General features: G+C 50.4%; 1 protein-coding gene across 33 annotated transcripts in view; it reads right to left on the bottom strand.

The window, feature by feature from the left end:
- The window catches only part of ABCB9 (ATP binding cassette subfamily B member 9), a 68,425-nt gene that overhangs the window by 21,918 nt on the left and 29,025 nt on the right, over nt 1-17,482 (bottom strand). For 13 of the 33 annotated variants that reach the window (XR_004665484.3, XM_055096295.2, XM_055096290.2 and 10 more), the window contains 5 exons: nt 15,909-16,037; nt 12,334-12,522; nt 11,638-11,811; nt 6,930-7,089; nt 3,842-3,978 (listed from right to left, as the gene is read on the bottom strand). Coding sequence is in view for 31 of the 33 variants with exons in the window: in XM_055096295.2 (XP_054952270.1) it covers nt 3,842-3,978; nt 6,930-7,089; nt 11,638-11,811; nt 12,334-12,522; nt 15,909-16,037 (789 nt within the window). In the remaining 2 variants the exon portion in view is untranslated. Of the gene's footprint in view, nt 1,399-3,841; nt 3,979-6,929; nt 7,090-11,637; nt 11,812-12,333; nt 12,523-15,908; nt 16,038-17,482 lie in introns of all 33 variants that reach the window. The other 20 variants (XM_055096303.1, XM_055096301.1, XM_055096300.1 and 17 more) reach the window with 5 other exon arrangements.

The following is a 17,482-nucleotide window of genomic DNA, read 5'->3' on the forward strand; positions in this document are numbered from 1 at the left end:
GGACAGTGGGGGCCTGGCTTGCATGGCACGGACGCCCCACCCGCAACCGTGCTTCATGCCACTGCCTATGGGCTGATGCTTAACCTCTCTGAGGCTCAGTTCACAAACGATGGCCAGCTTCCTGGGTTTTTCTTAAAGGGAGACAGCTCAGGGCCAGACACAATGAGGCACCTGGTGAGTGGGGGATCAGCTCTACCCTGGCCCTCCAGCCTTCTGGTCCTTCCCTTCCCCCTCCTTTTTTTTTTTTTTTTTTTTAAGTCTTGCTGTCACCCAGGCTGGAGTGCAGTGGTGCGATCTCAGCTCACTGCAACCTCTGCCTCGTGGGTTCAATCGATTCTCACGCCTCAGCTTCCCAAGTAGCTAGGGGATTACAGGTGCATGCCATCATGCCCAGCTAATTTTGTTTTGTATTTTTAGTAGAGGTGGGGTTTCACTATGTTGGCCAAGCTGGTCTTGAACTCCTGACCTCAAGTGACCAGGCTCCCTCCTTTTTCTTTGTGAGACAGGGTCTCTCTCTGTGGCCCAGGCTGGAGTGCAGTGGCGCGATCGCAGCTCACTGCATCCTCAACCTCTTGGCCTCAAGGAATCCTCCTGCCTCAGCCTTCCAAGTAGGTGGGACCACAGGCATGCACTATCATGCCCAGCTAATTTTTGTATTTTTTTGTAGAGACGGGTGTTCCACTGTTTCCCAGGCTGGTCTTGAACTCCTGGCCTCAAGCCATCCTCCCGCATTGGCTTCCTAAAGTGCCAAGATTATAGGTGTGAGCCACCACACCTAGCCTCTGTTTAATTTTCTTTAAACCTAAAACTGCTCTAAAAAATAAAGCCACTGGAAGCAGTGGCTCACACCTGTAATCCCAGCACTTTGGGAGGCCAAGGCAGGTAGATCCCTTGAGCTGAGGAGTTTGAGACCAGCCTGGGCAACATGGAGAAACCCTGTCTCTGCAAAAAATATAAAAAATTAGCTGTGTGTGGTGGCGTGCAGCTGTAGTCCCAGCTACTCAGGAGGCTAGGAGGTTGGAGGATTGCTTGAGCCCGGGAGAACTGTGATTGTGCCACTGCATGCCAGCCTGGGTGACAGAGCAAGGCCCTGTCTCAAAACAAACAAAAACCAACAACAACAAAAATAAAGCCTACTAATTTTTACAAACAATCCAAACTCCGTAGTAGAGGCTGAGGAGTTTGCCTCCCTGCAACTTTGTCCTTACCCCTCTCTGTTCAATCCCCACCCACCAGCCACACTGACCTTTTGGCTTTGAACTTGCCAAGCTCATTCTCCACTCCGGGCCTTGGCACCTGCTGACCCTTCCTCCTGGCATGTTCTTACCTCCAGAACTCTCCACCACTGGCTTCTTTTCTTTCATGTCTCAGCTCAGATGGCATCTGATGGCCTTGGTTCTAATGGTGAGAACCACAGAACTCTTGGCACATGGTGGCTCCATCCAAACCGCTATGCTAAGTAACCAAACTCTAGTATGGCTTCTAGCAGCAGAAAGCCATATCCCTGGGATCACCACAGCCCCCATTCAAGTGCCTGTGTGAGAAAGCTCAGCTTGGCCAGGAGAATTTGCTGTGTTTCAGTCAACACCTGCTGACTGGCCCCAACCTCTTTTTCTTGGAGTGTTTACTAAAAAGGGCTTACAACTGTGACTCCTTCCTCTGTCCCTCTGAGATGTGTATGTGATCTCCTGCATCTCAGAAGTGTCTCTCTTAAGGACCTGAAAGCCATTCCCTTGAAATGGACAGCTAGACACAGGTGGCCTCTTGGCTGTCCACTGGGCTTGCTTTTAGTTTTCATGGGGGCCTCTGTCTGCTCCCCTCCCTACCCCTTCATTCTCTCTTTAAAATGCCCATCACCACCAAACTGGGATGGAACACAGCTCCTTCCCCACTGTCAGGAGTTACTGCATAAAATCTCTTTCCATGGCTTTTGCTAGCGCCCAGCTGCGTTTATCTTTGACAACGGTGACCCCTCCCAATCTCCTGGTGTCCCAAGACTTTTTCATTTGCTTTGTAGCACAGGCCACGGGGTGAACGCGTGCTTGTTTCCTTGTTTTTTTTTTTTTTGAGACGGAGTCTCGCTCTGTCGCCCAGGCTGGAGTGCAGTGATGTGATCTTGGCTCACTGCAAACTCCGCCTCCTGGGTTCAAGCTGTTCTCCTGCCTCAGCCTCCCAAGTAGCTGGGATTACAGGTGCCTACCACCACACCCAGCTAATTTTTGTATTTTTAGTAGAGACAGGGTTTCACCATGTTGGCCAGACTGGTCTCGAACACCTGACTTTGTGATCCGCCTGGCCTCGGCCTCCCAAAGTGCTGGGATTACAGGTGTGAGCCACTCGCCCCTGGCCTTCCTTGTTTCTTATCTGCCTTCCCCACTGGAATGGAAACACCATGGAGACAAGGGTCTTTGTCTAGTTAGCCCACGATAACCCCAGAATGGTGCCGGTGCCTGGTGCCTGAGAAGAGCTCAGTAACTCTCTGTGTAACAAATGAATCAATCCGCGCATAGACTGAGGTTGCTAGCCATCTGCAAATACATGACTGGGCCCACCTGACCAGTGAGAATGAGACTCAGAGGGGAAGCACTAGCTTGAGGTCACACAGTTATAAACTGTAGGACGGAGCTGCTAATCCAGGTATCCCCATTCTGTTTTTTGTTTTTGTTTGTTTGTTTGTTTGTTTTTTGAGATGGAGTCTCGCTCTGTTGCCAAGGCTGGAGTGCAGTGGTGCAATCTTGGCTCATTGCAACCTCTGCTTCCCAGGTTCAAGCTATTCTCCTGCCTCAGCCTCCCAAGTAGCTAGGATTACAGGCACCTGCCACCATACCTGGCGGACTTTTGTATTTTTAGTAGAGATGGAGTTTCACCATGTTGGCCCGGCTGGTCTTGAACTCCTGACCTCAGGTGATCCACCTGCCTCGGCCTCCCAAAGTGCTGGGATTATAGGCATAAACCACTGCGCCCAGCCTTTTTTTTTTTTTTTTTTTTTTTTTTTGTAGATGGAGTCTCACTCTGTCGCCCAGGCCAGAGTGCAGTGGCACAATCTCAGCTCACTGCAACCTCCATCTCCCGGGTTCAAGTGAGTCTCCTGCCTCAGCCTCCCGAGTAGCTGGGGTTACAGGCATGCACCACCATGCCCAGCTAATTTTTGTATTTTTAGTAGAGACAGGGTTTCACTGTATTGACCAGGCTAGTCTCGAACTCCGGACCTCAAGTGATCCGCCTGCCTTGGCCTCCCAAAGTGCTGGGATTATAGGCATGAGCCATCATACTGGGCCTGTTTTATTTTGTTTTGTTTTGTCTGTTTGAGCCAGATGGAGTCTGGCTCTGTCGCCCAGGCTGGAGTGCAGTGGCACAATCTCGGCTGACTGCAACCTCCACTTCCCAGGTTCAAGCAATTCTCCTGCCTCAGCCTCCCAAGTAGCTGGGATTATAGGCATGTGCTACCACGCCTGGCTAGTTTTTGTATTTCTAGTAGAGATGGGGTTTCACCATGTTGGCCAGGCTGGTCTCCAACTCCTGACCTCAGGTGATCCACCTGCTTCGGCCTCCCAAAGTGCTGGGATTACAGGTGTAAGCCACCGCTCATGACCCAGGTCTCCCCATTTTGATGCCTTCTCTTGCCCCACACCATACAGCTCTGCCTGGAGCCTGGAGGCTGGGTCCAGAGTGGCTCCTGGCTCCCCACTCTCAACACCAGGAATTCACCAGCCCAGGAGGCTGATAGTCTGGGAGAGCTCCTGGGGCCCGTCTCTTCTCAGCATCCATCTGCTGGGCGATGGGGGCTCTGGCCACCTGGAGCCGCTCCTGCCCCCGCATTGCCCACCACCCTGTGACTCACCAGATACTCGCTCTCGGCATCCAAAGCGCTGGTGGCTTCATCCAGGATGAGGACTGGGGGGTTCCGCACCAGAGCCCGGGCCATGGCCACCCGCTGCTTCTGGCCACCTGACAGCTGGGCGCCCTTCTCCCCTGTCTCTGTATGGTGGAGGCACAGAGACAATTTAGCAATGGGTGAGGCCGGGCAGCCCCGGGGAAGAGTGAGGGGCCCTGCCCTGCAGCTGTGGAAAGGGCGGGCTGGAACCCACAGCTTGAAAGCTCATGAAATGATGTTCCCCCCACCCAACTCATAAGGGGCATGCAGATTAAGCCTACATGCAAATTGATAGCAAGTTACCAATTTTCACTCATTCATTTGGCAGAAACCCAAACATCTGATAGCACACAGTGCAGGTGAGGCTGCAGGGAGACAGGCCCTCACCCGTCTTCCTGGAGAAGGGGAGTTGGAGCGAGCCCCATGGCTTGAAGAGCTGCAGCAATAACCCTGGGTCTATGAGTCTGTGCAGTGCAAAAGTTGTGTGTATTCACCACAGATGTGTGGCCTGTGGCCCAGCAAGCCCACCTGGACCAATTTTCCCCATGGACCGACTTCCTCCCATGCACAACAATATAGACACAGGTCACCTGTGACCCACAGCGCTGTTATTGCAAAAAATAAAACAAATAGACTCAAATGTCCATCAATAGGAAATTGAGTCAATCAATTATTATTATTTTAGAGACAGGGTCTCACTCTCTCACCCACGCTAGAGTGCAGTAGTACAATCACTGCTTACTGTAGCCTCAAACTTCTGGGTTCAAGCAATCCTCCAGCCTCAGCCTTCTGAGTAACTGAGACTACAGGTGCATGCCACCACACCTGGCTAACTTAAAATATTTTTCTGTAGAGGTGGGGTCTCACTACATTGCCCAAGCTGTTCTCAAACCCCTGGCCTCAAGCGATCCTCTTGCCTTGGCCTCCAAAGTGCTGGGATTACAGACATGAGCCACTGCACCTGGCCACGCCACCAGCTCTTTATTATTTCATTTTTCTTTCATTGAGATGAAACTGACATAACATAAACATAACCATGGTAAAGTGAATAATCTGGGCTGAGCACGGTGGCTCCCAGCACTTTGGGAGGCCAACCAAGGTGGGCGGGTCACAAGGTCAGGAGATTGAGACCATCCTGGCTAACATGGTGAAACCCTGTCTCTACTAAAAATACACAAAATTAGCCGGGTATGGTGGCACGTGCCTGTAATCCCAGCTACTCGGGAGGCCGAGGCAAGAGAATCACTTGAACCCGGGAGGCAGAGGTTGCCGTGAGCCGAGATCGCGCCACTGCACTCCAGCCTGGGCGACAGAGCGAGACTCCATCTCAAGAAAAAAAAAAAAAAGTGAATAATCCAGTGGCATTTAGTGCATTCACAATGTTGCATGCACAGCCACCACCTCTACTGAATTTCAAAACACTATTCTAAAATAATATGTATTTATTATATCAATTAATTACTAGAACTACTTAAGTTCATATCGAGGTAATTTTTTAAAAAATTAGTGTATTTAGTATATTTTAATTTAAAAATTCTTTTAAATTGACAAGTAAAAATAGTTTGTATTTAATGGTGTACAACGTGATGCTTTGAAATACATATACACTGTGGAATAGCTAAATCAAGCCAGTTAACATATACATTATCTCACATATTTATCACTTTTTTAAAGAGAGAACACTTAAAATCTACTCTCTTAGCTATTTTCAAGTACACAGTACACTGTTACTAAATATAGCTGGCCAGACACAGTGGCTCACACCTGAAATCCCACCACTTTGGGAAGCCAAGGCAGGCAGATCACCTGAGGTCAGGAGTTCAAGACCAGCCTGGCCAAAATAGTGAAACCCCATCTCTACTAACAATACAAAAAAAAATTAGCAAGGTGTGGTAGTGGGCACTTGTAATCCCAGCTACTCAGGAGGCTGAGGCAGGAGAATCGCTTGAACCTGGGAGACGGAGGTTGCAGTGAGGCAAGATTACTCCACTGTACTCCAGCCTGGGCGACAGAGTGAGACTGTCTCAATTAAAACACAAACAAACAAAAAACTATAGTCAACAGGTCTCTTGACCTTATTCCTAAGGGAAAATTTTTATCTTTTGATCAACATCTCCCCAACCCCCCTATACATTGTATATATTTAATTATTGAAAAGGGGCTATTCGTGTGGTTCAAAAATCTAAAAATACAGGCTGGATACAATGACTCATGCCTGTAATCCCAGCACTTTGGGAGGCAGGAGGATTGCATGAGCCCAGGAATTTGAGACCAGCCTGGGAAACATAGCAAGACCCCGTCTCTACAACAAAAATAAAAAATGGGGTGGAAGGATAGCTTGAGCCCAAGAGGTTGAGGCTGCAGTGAGCCGTGATCACGCCACTGCACTCCCACCTGGGTGACAGAGCAAGCCCCTGCCTCAAAAAAAAAAAAAAAAAAAAAAAAAACTAAAAATATATAAAACTCTAAATAATAAAAAGTTTAAGTTCTTTCTTCAGTTCCCTCCTGCTCCCACCAAAACGTCTTTCATTAGTTGCTTAAATGTCCTTGTCTAGTTTCTTTATGCAAATATGAACATGTTATTTTTATCTCCCCAGTCCTTTAATAGGAAAAAAAAAAAAACCCAGCTCCTTATACTCTGCACCTGGCTCTTCTCACTCAGCATCCTATCTCAGTGACCTTTCCATACTGCTATATGGAGAGCTGCCTCCTCCTCTGCCTCCACCTCCTCCTCCGCCTCCACCTCCTCCCCCTTCTTCTACTTCCTCTTTTTCCCAGCAGCATAATATTCCAGTGTATGGGCTTCTATAATAATTTACTTAATAAATATTTTGCTGAGTCACAGCACAGTGGCTCATGCCTGTAATCCCAGCACTTTGGGGATTGCAGGAAGATTGCTTGACCCAGGAGGTTCGAGTCTAGCCTGGGTAATGTAGCGGGACGCCATCTCTACAAAAAAAAAAGCAGGTGGCAGGGGGCAGTGCTTAACTCAGAGGGTTATGTCCCTGAGGGTGACCCTGTGGGCCCAGGAGAGGGGCCACCCCCAGCTCCACACCTGTGCTGTAGCCGTCCTGGAGTTCCATGATGAAGCCGTGGGCGTTGGCCTTCTGCGCGGCCTCCACCACCATCTCGAAAGGCACAGTGGGCAGGCCATAGGAGATGTTATCCGTGATGGAGCGGGCAAACAGCACGGGCTCCTGGCTCACCAGGGAGATCTGGAGAGGAGGGAGCATGGGGCATGAGAGGCCAGGAATGTGTTCATCCAGCTGTCCCCAGCAGCCTTGCTGCCTGGGGCCTGGAGACACTAGCAGTCTCAGGCCTGAAACCTGATCAGGGCCCAGTGACTGCACTGAGCTGCCTCTCTTCTTCCCCAACAGCGACTCCCGCCTGTACCCACAAGCTCTCAGCCTCCCCTAATCAGCAAACTGGGGCCGGCTACATTTGCTGCTCTGGGATAAGCCAAGTTCCCTGACCTCTAAGAGAAAGCTCACTGGCCATCCCTGTCCTGAAAAAAAGAAAGAGGGATAGAATATAGAATGTTGCTGTGAATGAGTCTGCCCATCTCAGGAAGCAAGAGGCCACAGCAGGGCTCCAGGTCACACAGACTGCCCTGGCGGTGGTCCCCTCCCTTCTAAGAGAACAATTTAAAGGAGCTATCATCTCTAGATTCCAGTTTCAGGAATCTGGGCCTACAAAAATAATAGTATGGCCAGGCCTGGTGGCTCATGCCTGTAATCCCAGCACTTAGGGAGGCAGAGGCAGGAGAATGGCTTTAGTCTAGGAGTTCAAGACCAGCCTGGGCAACACAGCAAGACCCCATATCTACAAAATGAAAAAAATATATAGTATGGAAGATATCATTGCAACACCATAAGTAGCAAAAGTTAATTAGTTAATTAATTAAATTAAAATGGAAACAATCTAGGTGTCCATAAATGGGGATTGGTTAAATAGTGACAGTGCATCCTTAAAACTGAATTGTAATAGATACATATACACAGCATGATTCTATTTTTGTTTAAAAAAATTATAAACGTGTACCTTCATATATTGATATATTTCTATAAAGATAGGAAACACATTGAAAAGGATATTTACTAAACTGTTAACACTGGCTACCTCCATGTGGTGGAATTCAAAAGGTAAGGTGGAGGGGAACATTCATGTCTTAGTTACAAGATTCATTACAACTGTGAGAATATGATTAGCTTGTAGCATTTTATTGTTTTATGTTTATAGAAATTAACATTTGAAATTTAAAAATAGAGGCCAGGCATGGTGGTTCACACCTGTAACACCAACAGTTTGGGAGGCTAAGGTGGGAGGATGGCTTGAGCCCAGGAGTTTGAGATCAGCCTGAGCAACACAGTGAGAACCCGTCTCTACAAAATAATTAAAAATTGGCCAGGTGTACATGGTGGCTCATGCCTGTAATCCTAGCACTTTGGGAGGCCAAGGTGGGCGGATCACCTGAGGTCAAGAGTTTGAGACCAGCCTGACCAACATGGAGAAACTCTGTCTCTACTAAAAATAAAAAATTAGCCGGGTGTGGTGGTGCATGCCTGTAATCCCAGCTACTCAGGAGGATGAGGCAGGAGAATCGCTTGAACCCTCGAGGCGGAGGATGTGGTGAGCTGAGATCGTGCCATTGTACTCCAGCCTGGGCAACAAGAGCAAAACTCCATCTCAAAAAAAAAAAAAAAAAATTGACCAGATGTGGTGGTGTGCACCTATAGTCCCTCAGGAGGCTGATGTGGGAGGACTGCTTGAGACCAGGAGGTCGTGGCTGCAGTGAACCATGATCACACCACCACATTCCAGCCTGGGTGACAGAGTGAGATCCTATCTCAAACAAAAAGTACATAAATAGGCCAGGCGCCATGGCTCACTCCCAGCATTTTGGGAGGCCAAGGCAGGTGGATCACTTGAGGTCAGGAGTTCGAGACCAGCCTGGCCAACATGGTGAAACCTTGTCTCTACTGAAACTACAAAAAATTAGCCGGGTGTGGTGGTATGTGCCTGTAGTCCCAGCTACTTGGGAAGCTGAGGCAGGAAAATCGCTTGAACCCAGGAGGAAGAAGTTGCAGTGAGCCGAGATCATGCCACAGCACTCTAGCCTGTGCGACAGAGCGAGACTCCATCTTAAAAAAAAAAAAAAAGAAAAGAAAAAGTACATAAATAAATAATTAAGAGAGGCTATTCATGAAGAAGGAAAACCAAATGGCCAATATATGAAAAGGTGTTTAATATCTTCAGTCATCAGGAAAACACAAAAGACCACAATAAGCTACCACTACATTCTCACCAGTTAGCAAAAATTCAGGACTGACAATGTTAGGTGTCTGATAATCGAAAAGTGTGAACGGCTCTGCCCAGGGGGCTCTTCTAAAACTTTGGTGAGCAGCAGCCTGGTGGCCTCCCACTTGGCACCATTTCACAACAATCTACCTCTGGTTACATGCACATGGTGTGGGCAGATTTCACAACCCATAGCCCTCACCACCATCTAGAACTTGGCTAGGAGTTCTGGAATCTCTGTGCCAACACTCAGGCTTTCACATAATTTATGTTGATGATGTAAACGGTGCTCCCTTAATAGTTTATATTTCTTGGACAGTGCACAACCTGAGCAACCATCCAGGGCATCCCTGCTCTTAGGCCAGCACAGGGACAGGTGTTACGGTTCCTTTCCTGAAAGGATTACTAAAAACTGTCCAGTCATGAATAGCCTATTTTGAGTACTGGAGATGACCTAAATGTGGAACAGCTGAAACTCTCCTTCACTGCTAGTAGAATGTAAATTGTAAAATGTAAATTGGTATAACCACCTGGGGATAGCTGTTGTGACAGAAACTACGGCAGTTGGGGATGTACATCCACTATCACCAAGCTTTCTACTCTTAGGATTATACCTTGGGAGAACATACTCATGTACAACAGAAAACATAGACAAAATTGTCCACATCCCACACTGGTATTTTTGGTAATGGTAAAACAAAACAAAACAAAACAAAACTGAAAAACAGGCCGGGGGCAGAGGCTCACACCTGTCATCCCAGCACTTTGGGAGGCTGAGGCAGGAGGGTCACTTGAGGCCAGGTGTTTGAGATCAGCCTGGGCAACATGGTGAGACCACATGTCTACAAAAAAATAAAATTAGCTGGGCATAGTGGCATGTGCCTGCAGTCCCAGCTACTTGGGAGGCTGAGGTGGGAGGATGACTTGAGCACAGGACTCTGAGGCTGCAGTAAGTTGTGACTGTGCCACTGCACTCCAGCCTGGGCAACAGAGGGAGACCCTTTCTCAAAAAAATAAAAATAGGCCAGGTGCAGTGGCTCACGCCTGTAATCCCAGCACTTTGGGAGGCCGAGGCGGGTGGATCACGAGGTCAGGAGATCGAGACCATCCTGGCTAACATGGTGAAATGCCGTCTCTACTAAAAATACAAAAAATTAGCCAGGCGTTGTGGTGTGCACCTGTAGTCCCAGCTACTCAGGAGACTGAGGCAGGAGAATGGCGTGAACCCGGGAGGTGGAGCTTGCAATGAGCCGAGATCGTGCCACTGCACTCCAGCCTGGGCGACAGAGCGAGACTCCATCTCCAAAAAAAAATAAAAATAAAAATAAATAAATAAATAAATAAAATACAAAGGGAAACAACCCAGCAAGGCACGGTGGCTCACGCCTATAAACCTAACACTTTGGGAGGCCAAGGCAGGCTGATCACCTGAGGTCAAGGGTTCGAGACCAGCCTGGGCAACACAGTGAAACCCTGTCTGTACTAAAAATACAAAAATTAGTCAGGCATGGTGACGCACTCCTGTAATCCCAGCTACTAGCGGGGCTGAGATAGGAGAATAGCTTGAACCCGGGAGGCGGAGGCTGCAGTCAGCTGAGATCGCACCACTGCACTCCAGCTTGGGCAACAGAGCAAGACTCATCTCAAAAAACAAAAATAAAGGGAAACAACCCAAATACCCAGAATGCATAAATAATTGTGATAAACATATGTATAGTGGGTTACCACCCAGCAATGAAAATGAATGAACTCTGTCCCCAGCCTCAACCTGGATGACTCACAATGTCGAGTGGGAGACACAAGACACAAACTAATCCACACACCAATCACGATTCTACCCAGATGAAGTTCCGAGCAGGCAGCACAGAGCTCAGGGGTACACACAGAGATGGCAGAACCAATGAAAAGCAAGAGCATGAAGACTCTAGAAGTCAACACATTACTTCTTGGGGAAAGAGAAGGGACACATGGCGGGGGGTAGGAGGCTTCTGGAGTGCCAGAATGTTCTATTTCTTTTTTTTCATGAGACAGAGTCTTATTCTGTTGCCCAGGCTGCAGTGCAGTGGCCCAATCTCGGCTCACTGCAACCTCTACCTCCCGGGTTCAAGTGATTCTCGTGCCTCAGCCTCCTGAGGAGCTGAGATTACAGGCATGTGCCACCACACCCGGCTAATTTTTGTATTTTTAGTAGAGATGGGGTTTCGCCATGTTGGCCATGCTGGTCTTGAACTCCTGAGCTCAAGCAGTCCACCCTCCTTGGCCTCCCAAAGTGCTGGGATTACAGGTGTGAGCCACCACGTCTGGACAAGAATGTTCTGTTTCTCTAGGAGGGCATTGTAATTGGTGATAATTCTTTGAACTGTCCATTTATCTCTAGTGCCCTCTTCCACACCTGTTACAGCTCACAAGAAAGACGGTTAGATGCAGAAAGGGCGGAGGAGTGTGGCCCAGGCCCGTGCACATACCACACGGTGCAAGTACTTGTGGTCGTAGGCGCTGATGGGCTTGCCGTCCAGCAGCACCCGGCCCCCCTCCAGGGGGTAGAAGTTCTCCAGGATGTTGACGCAGGAGCTCTTCCCACTGCCCGAGGGCCCCACCAGGGCCGTCACCTTGCCGGGGGACAGGCTGAAGGAGACATTCTGCAAAGAACACACAGGCACAGTGTGGGGTTATTGGCTCAGGTCCCAGGACTGGATGCCCTGACCTTGGACACAGGTGGGTGCCCTTCCCAGCCCACCCCATGTGCCTCTCCCTCGCTTGGGCACTGCTGGCCCCTAAACGTTCTTTCTAAGACACTAGGACTTGGAAGCACCTTGAGATTTGCTGTTTCCTCTGTCTGGAATGTTCTCTCTGCAGGGAGGCCCCTGGTGAGGTCTCACCTCAAATGTCACCTCCTCCAAGAACCCCTTCTTGACTGTTACCACCATTCCCATGGACCATCCCTACCACAGCACCCTGATCTATTTTCTTTCTAGCACTTATTATCTGGAATCATTCTGTTAAGAATCTGTCTTCCCCAACTGGAGCCCAAAACTCCTGGAGGGCTATGATCTTGCCTGACATATTCCCAGCTGCCCTGCCACAGCCTGGTGTATAGGAGGTGCACCAGAAATGGGGTGACGGAAAGGCTGATTCTGGCAGGCCTCAAGCCGCGCCCTCACCTGCAGGACCTGGGTGTGGGGCCGAGTGCGGTAGGTGAAGGTCACATTCTCAAAGTCCACCCGGCCCTCCAGGTGGTCGGGGGCCAAGCTGCCATCGTGCACCATGGTCGGCTGCCGGTCGATGAACTCGAACACCTTCTCAGCAGCCCCCACTCCCTGCATCAGGCCACTGTAGACGGAGCCCACGGACTGGGGAGAGGAGACACGCGTTCCTGTCCCACCGATACCCGACTCCTGGGACCCACCCCTGCTACTAGAGAGATGAGGCAGGTATAGAGAAAGCAAGGAGTTCTGGCGGGGAGATGCAGGAGGCCACCTGACCACCCACTGGTGCATTAGATAACGACAGTAAGGGGAGCTGAGGACAGCAGCATCACTAGCACTCTACCGGCCATCCAGCTGAGTGGGTGCCATCATCCCCACAGGAGCAGATGGAAGCGAAGGAACTGGCAGGGGTGTGGCACAGTGGGAATCCAGCCTTGGTCTTTCAATTGCGATAGCATAGCTTTTTTTTTTTTTTTTTTTTTTCTTTTTTAAGATGGAGTCTCCCTCTGTCGCCCAGGCTGGAGTGCATTGGTGCAATCTTGGCTCACTGCACCCTCCGCCTCCCAAGCCAAGTGATTCTCCTGCCTCAGCCTCCAGAGTAGCTGGGATTACAGGTACTTGCCACCACGCCCAGCTAATATTTGTATTTTTAGTAGAGACAGGGTTTCACCACGCTGGCCAGGCTGGTCTCAAACTCCTGACCTTAAGTGATCCACCCACCTCACCCTCCCAAAGTGCTGGGATTACAGGCATGAGTCACCAGACATGGCTTGATTTCAATTTTCAAAATGGGTCTTAATGTGTACTATAAATAAATATATTCTCCTTGGGTAAAAATACATAGAATATGAATGTAAATCATAATAACAGCCCATTTTCTTAAGTATTCTCTTTCTATTTATTTTTTTTGAGAGGAGGGTCTCACTCTGTCACCCAGGCTGGAGTGCAGTGGTGTGACCTTGCTCACTGCAACTTCTGCCTCCCGGGTTCAAGCAATTCTCCAACCTCAGACTCCTGAGTAGCTGGGACCACAGGCATGAGCCACTACTAAGCCCAGTTAATTTTTTGTATTTTCAGTAGAAACGGGGTGGCACCATGTTGCCCAGGCTGGTCTCGAACTTCTGAGCTCAAGGAATCCGCCTGCCTCAGCCTCCCAAAGTGCTGGGATTACAGGTGTGGGCCACTGCATCCGGCCAAGCATGCTCTGTATGTTAGGAGGTAGGTTCTAACATTATCTCCTTTTTTACTGATGAGGAATCTCAGGCACAGAGGGCTCAAGTAACTTGGCCCAGGTCACAGAGCCTAGAAGTGGTAGAGCCAGGATTTGAATCCAGGCCCATCTGTCTCCTGAGTTCAGGCTCTTAGGTTCTGAATGTCCTCATTGGTGATAAGGGGGTGATATCAGCATCTGTGTCCTGTTACTGTGAAGACAACAGCAACAGCCGGTAGTAAACACCTAAAACCCCAGAGCTGGCCGGGCACAGTGGCTCACGCCTGTAATCCCAGCACTTTGGGAGGCGGAGGCAGGTGGATCATTTGAGGTCAGAAGTTCGAGATCAGCCTGGCCAACATGGTGAAACCCCCTCTCTACTAAAAGTACAAAAATTAGCCGGGCATGGTGGTGCATGCCTGTAGTCCCAGCTACTGGGGAGGATGAGGCAGGAGAATAGCTTGAACCCGGGAGGCAGGGGTTGCAGTGAGCCAAGATTGCACCACTGTACTCCAGCCTGGGCGACAGAGCAAGACTCCATCTCAAAAAAAAAAAAAAAAAAAAACCTAAAAAGAAAAACATTAGCTGGGTGTGGTGGCATGTGACTGTAACCCCAGCTACTCAAGTGGCTAAGGTGGGAAGATCACTTGAGTCCAGGAGGTCAAGGCTGCAGTGAGTCATGAAAGCACCACTGTACCCCAGCCTGGGTGACAATGTGAGACTGTCTCAAATAGTAATGATAATAAATAAACAACACTGCACTGAACATCTCTGGACATACATCTTCGCCCACTGCTGTGAGTACTCTTGAAGCATGGATTCCTAGGGGCAGATTTACTGCTGAGTCAAATAATACGGCAGGTGTGATTCTCCAGCAGATGCAACGGCCTGAGTAGCAGATGCTAGGAACACCCCACCAACATCCTTGAGCCTTTGTCAGCGCAGCACACAAAGGCCCAACCTCTTACTGCCTGCGGGCTGCGGGCTTTTTTGTGGGAGCGGGGCAGACAAGAGAATTAACACCCTCACTCCAGGCTGACCTTGAGCAATGGCTGATGGCAGCTTGGGTGTAAACACCCCAGCTCCCTGGCCCTCAGATGGGATGACTCTGGTGCTGGTGTCCTACCCTGTCCGCTAGAAGGATCCCACCTCAGTTGCCCACACTGGTAACTGGCTCCACCACTCACTCTGCTGACTTCCTTCCTTCCACGTCTCACTTTCTACTCCCACCCCCGTTTCCTGAGATCACCTCCCAAACAAATCCGTTGCACGCCAATTCTGTCTCAGGATCTGCTTGTGCGGAAACCAAAATCAAGACAATCTAAAACACCCTTGCATTTCCGAGGCACTACACTGGAAGTAGGCTGGGAGGAAGTCAGGCCTGGCTGGCCCTGAGCCCCGTTCCCGAGCAAATGTGGTGGACGAGTCACTCCACCGCTCAGGTTCAGTTTTCTTTTCATCACTTCAATTTCTCACAGAGCTGTTAAAACCATTTTCTGAAATCACCTCTGTCCCTAAAGGGTGTTGCTGTCACTTGTTGGTAGTATTATCATTCTTTCTTTCTTTTGTTTTTTTTGAGATGGAGTTCCGCTTTGGTTGCCCAGGCTGGAGTGCAGTGGCGCGATCTTGGCTCACTGTAACCTCTGCCTCCCAGGTTCAAGCGATTCTCCTGCCTCGGCCTCCTGAGGTGTGAGCCACCGCACCTGGCCCTTTCTTTCTTTTTGAGACACGGTCTCTCTCTGTCGTCCAGCCTGGAGTGCAGTGGCGTGATCACGGCTCACTGCGGCCTTGACCTCCCAGGCTCAAGCGATTCTCTAGCCTCAGCCTCCTGAGGACCTGGGATTACAGGCACATGCCACCATACTCGGCTTGCCTATTTATTTATCGAGACGGAGTCTCGCTCTGTCACCCAGGCTGGAGTGCAGTGGTGCAATCTTAGCTCACTGCAACCTCTGCCTCCAGGGTTCAAGCAATTCTCCTCTCAAGTAGCTGGGATTACAGGTACCCACCAACACGCTTGGCTAATTTTTGTGTTTTCAGTAGAGATGGGGTTTCACCATGTTGGCCAGGCTGGTCTCGAACTCCTGACCTCAAGTGATCCACCCGCCTCCGCCTCCCAAAGTTCTGGGATTATAGGCGTGAGCCACCACGCCCTGCCTAGTATCATCATTCTTGATATGATCATGCTGTCTCCCCTACTTACCTTAGAGAGAAATACCACATTGTCAGAGTCCCTGGAGCCCCGCCCCCACCCTGTTAAGATCCCTCTTCCCCAAACTCCTCCCTTCTCTCTGGATCCCCGGACACACTGGTCTCTCACCTCCATACAATCTCCCAGGACAAACTCGTAGATGATGAAGGCGATGAGGTTGCCGCTGGTCATCTGGCCCGAGATGACAAGGTGGCCCCCGTAGTAGAGGATGCTGACCTGGACCACCAGCAGTGTGAGCTGGGGCAGAGGGAGAGGGGATGTGGGTCGGGGGGACCTTAGATCCCCCACCATCCCCATTCCCTGACCCATCCCAGGCTGCAGGGGGAGGTGAGGGCAGACCCAGCCACAAACTGAAATGCCGGCCGTTGGCAGGGGTGTCTTCCAAGGCTTGTCACTCATGCCTTCCCCTGCCCCGAGCATTTCCCTACAGAGGCCTCCAGCTGGAGCAGGCTGTGGGCTTGGCCACAGAACAAGGCTTTCTTTGTGAGGTCCTGGCACACACATGCCACCCCCAGGCTCCTCAGCTTGGCCACCTGGGAACTATTCGTCCTCCTCATGGGGAAGAGCATGACTCAGAGAGGGCAAGTGCCCTGGCTAAGGTCACACAGTGAGCTCTCTGTCTCCTCCCCCAGTGGGGTTCTGTGAAGAAGGGGCTGTGATGGGGGCACCCATGCCTTCCTCCTGTGCCTGGGGGGCATCTGGGAAGGGAGTGGAGTCTGAGTACCCATGGCAGCCCACACCCTAGTCAGGGACTCCATCTGTCCTCCTCTTGCCCAGCCAGAACTAGGCTGCTGTCTGGACCACCGTGCCTTGGTGGAAGCTGCAAAGGCACCCCCTGCCAGCAGACGGATTGCTAAGAGGCTCAGCCAGCTGAGCTGGACCTTAGCCCCTCCTCTCCTCCTTGGCTGATACTTTTGGGAGGTGGCAGCACCAGGAAGTCCCAGATATCCTCTTTCCCCTGGCTCCCCTGTAGACCACCAGCTCCCTCCTCCCTCTCACTCCAAACCCTCCTCATTCCTCCGCAGCTATGCCCTGACCTGCCTACCTCCCATGTGTGTCCAGTGTAGCAGTGACATGATGCAAGTGCTCCCCATCCTCCAAGGAGAGGCTGTGACTCACTCCCGGGAGTGTGCCAGACACTGTCGGGAGTGTGTGTGGCTGTGACATGAGACCTGCCCGAAAGTGGCCTAGGGACCTGCTGACTCCCCACCTCAGCAAGGATGTTTCCCCAGCTGGGAAAAGAAAGCTCCCACCCTGCCACCCCATGCCAGGTGACTGGGAGAGGGGCAGCCTTGCTTCTGGGAAAGATTCTCAGCAGGGCGCGGTGGCTCACGCCTGTAATCCCAGCACTTTGGGAGGCTGATGCGGGTGGATCACCTGAGCTCAGGAGTTCGAGACCAGCCTGGCCAAGATAGTGAAACCCCGTCTCTACCAAAAATACAAAAATTAGCCAGGCATGGTGGCGGGCGCCTGTGGTCCCAGCTATGCAGGAGGCTGAGGCAGGAGAATTGCTTGAACCCAGGAGGCGGAGGTTGCAGTGAGCTGAGATGGTGCCACTGCACTCCAGCCTGGGTGACAGAGTGAGGCTCTGTCTCAAAAAAAAAAAAAAAAAAGAAAGAAAGAAAGATTCTCCACCAGCTTGATACCAACATGCAGGGCTGATGTCCTAGATCGAGGGCTTC

This window comes from Pan paniscus, chromosome 10, assembly GCF_029289425.2.
Source record: "Pan paniscus chromosome 10, NHGRI_mPanPan1-v2.0_pri, whole genome shotgun sequence".
Lineage (NCBI taxonomy): Eukaryota > Metazoa > Chordata > Mammalia > Primates > Hominidae > Pan > Pan paniscus.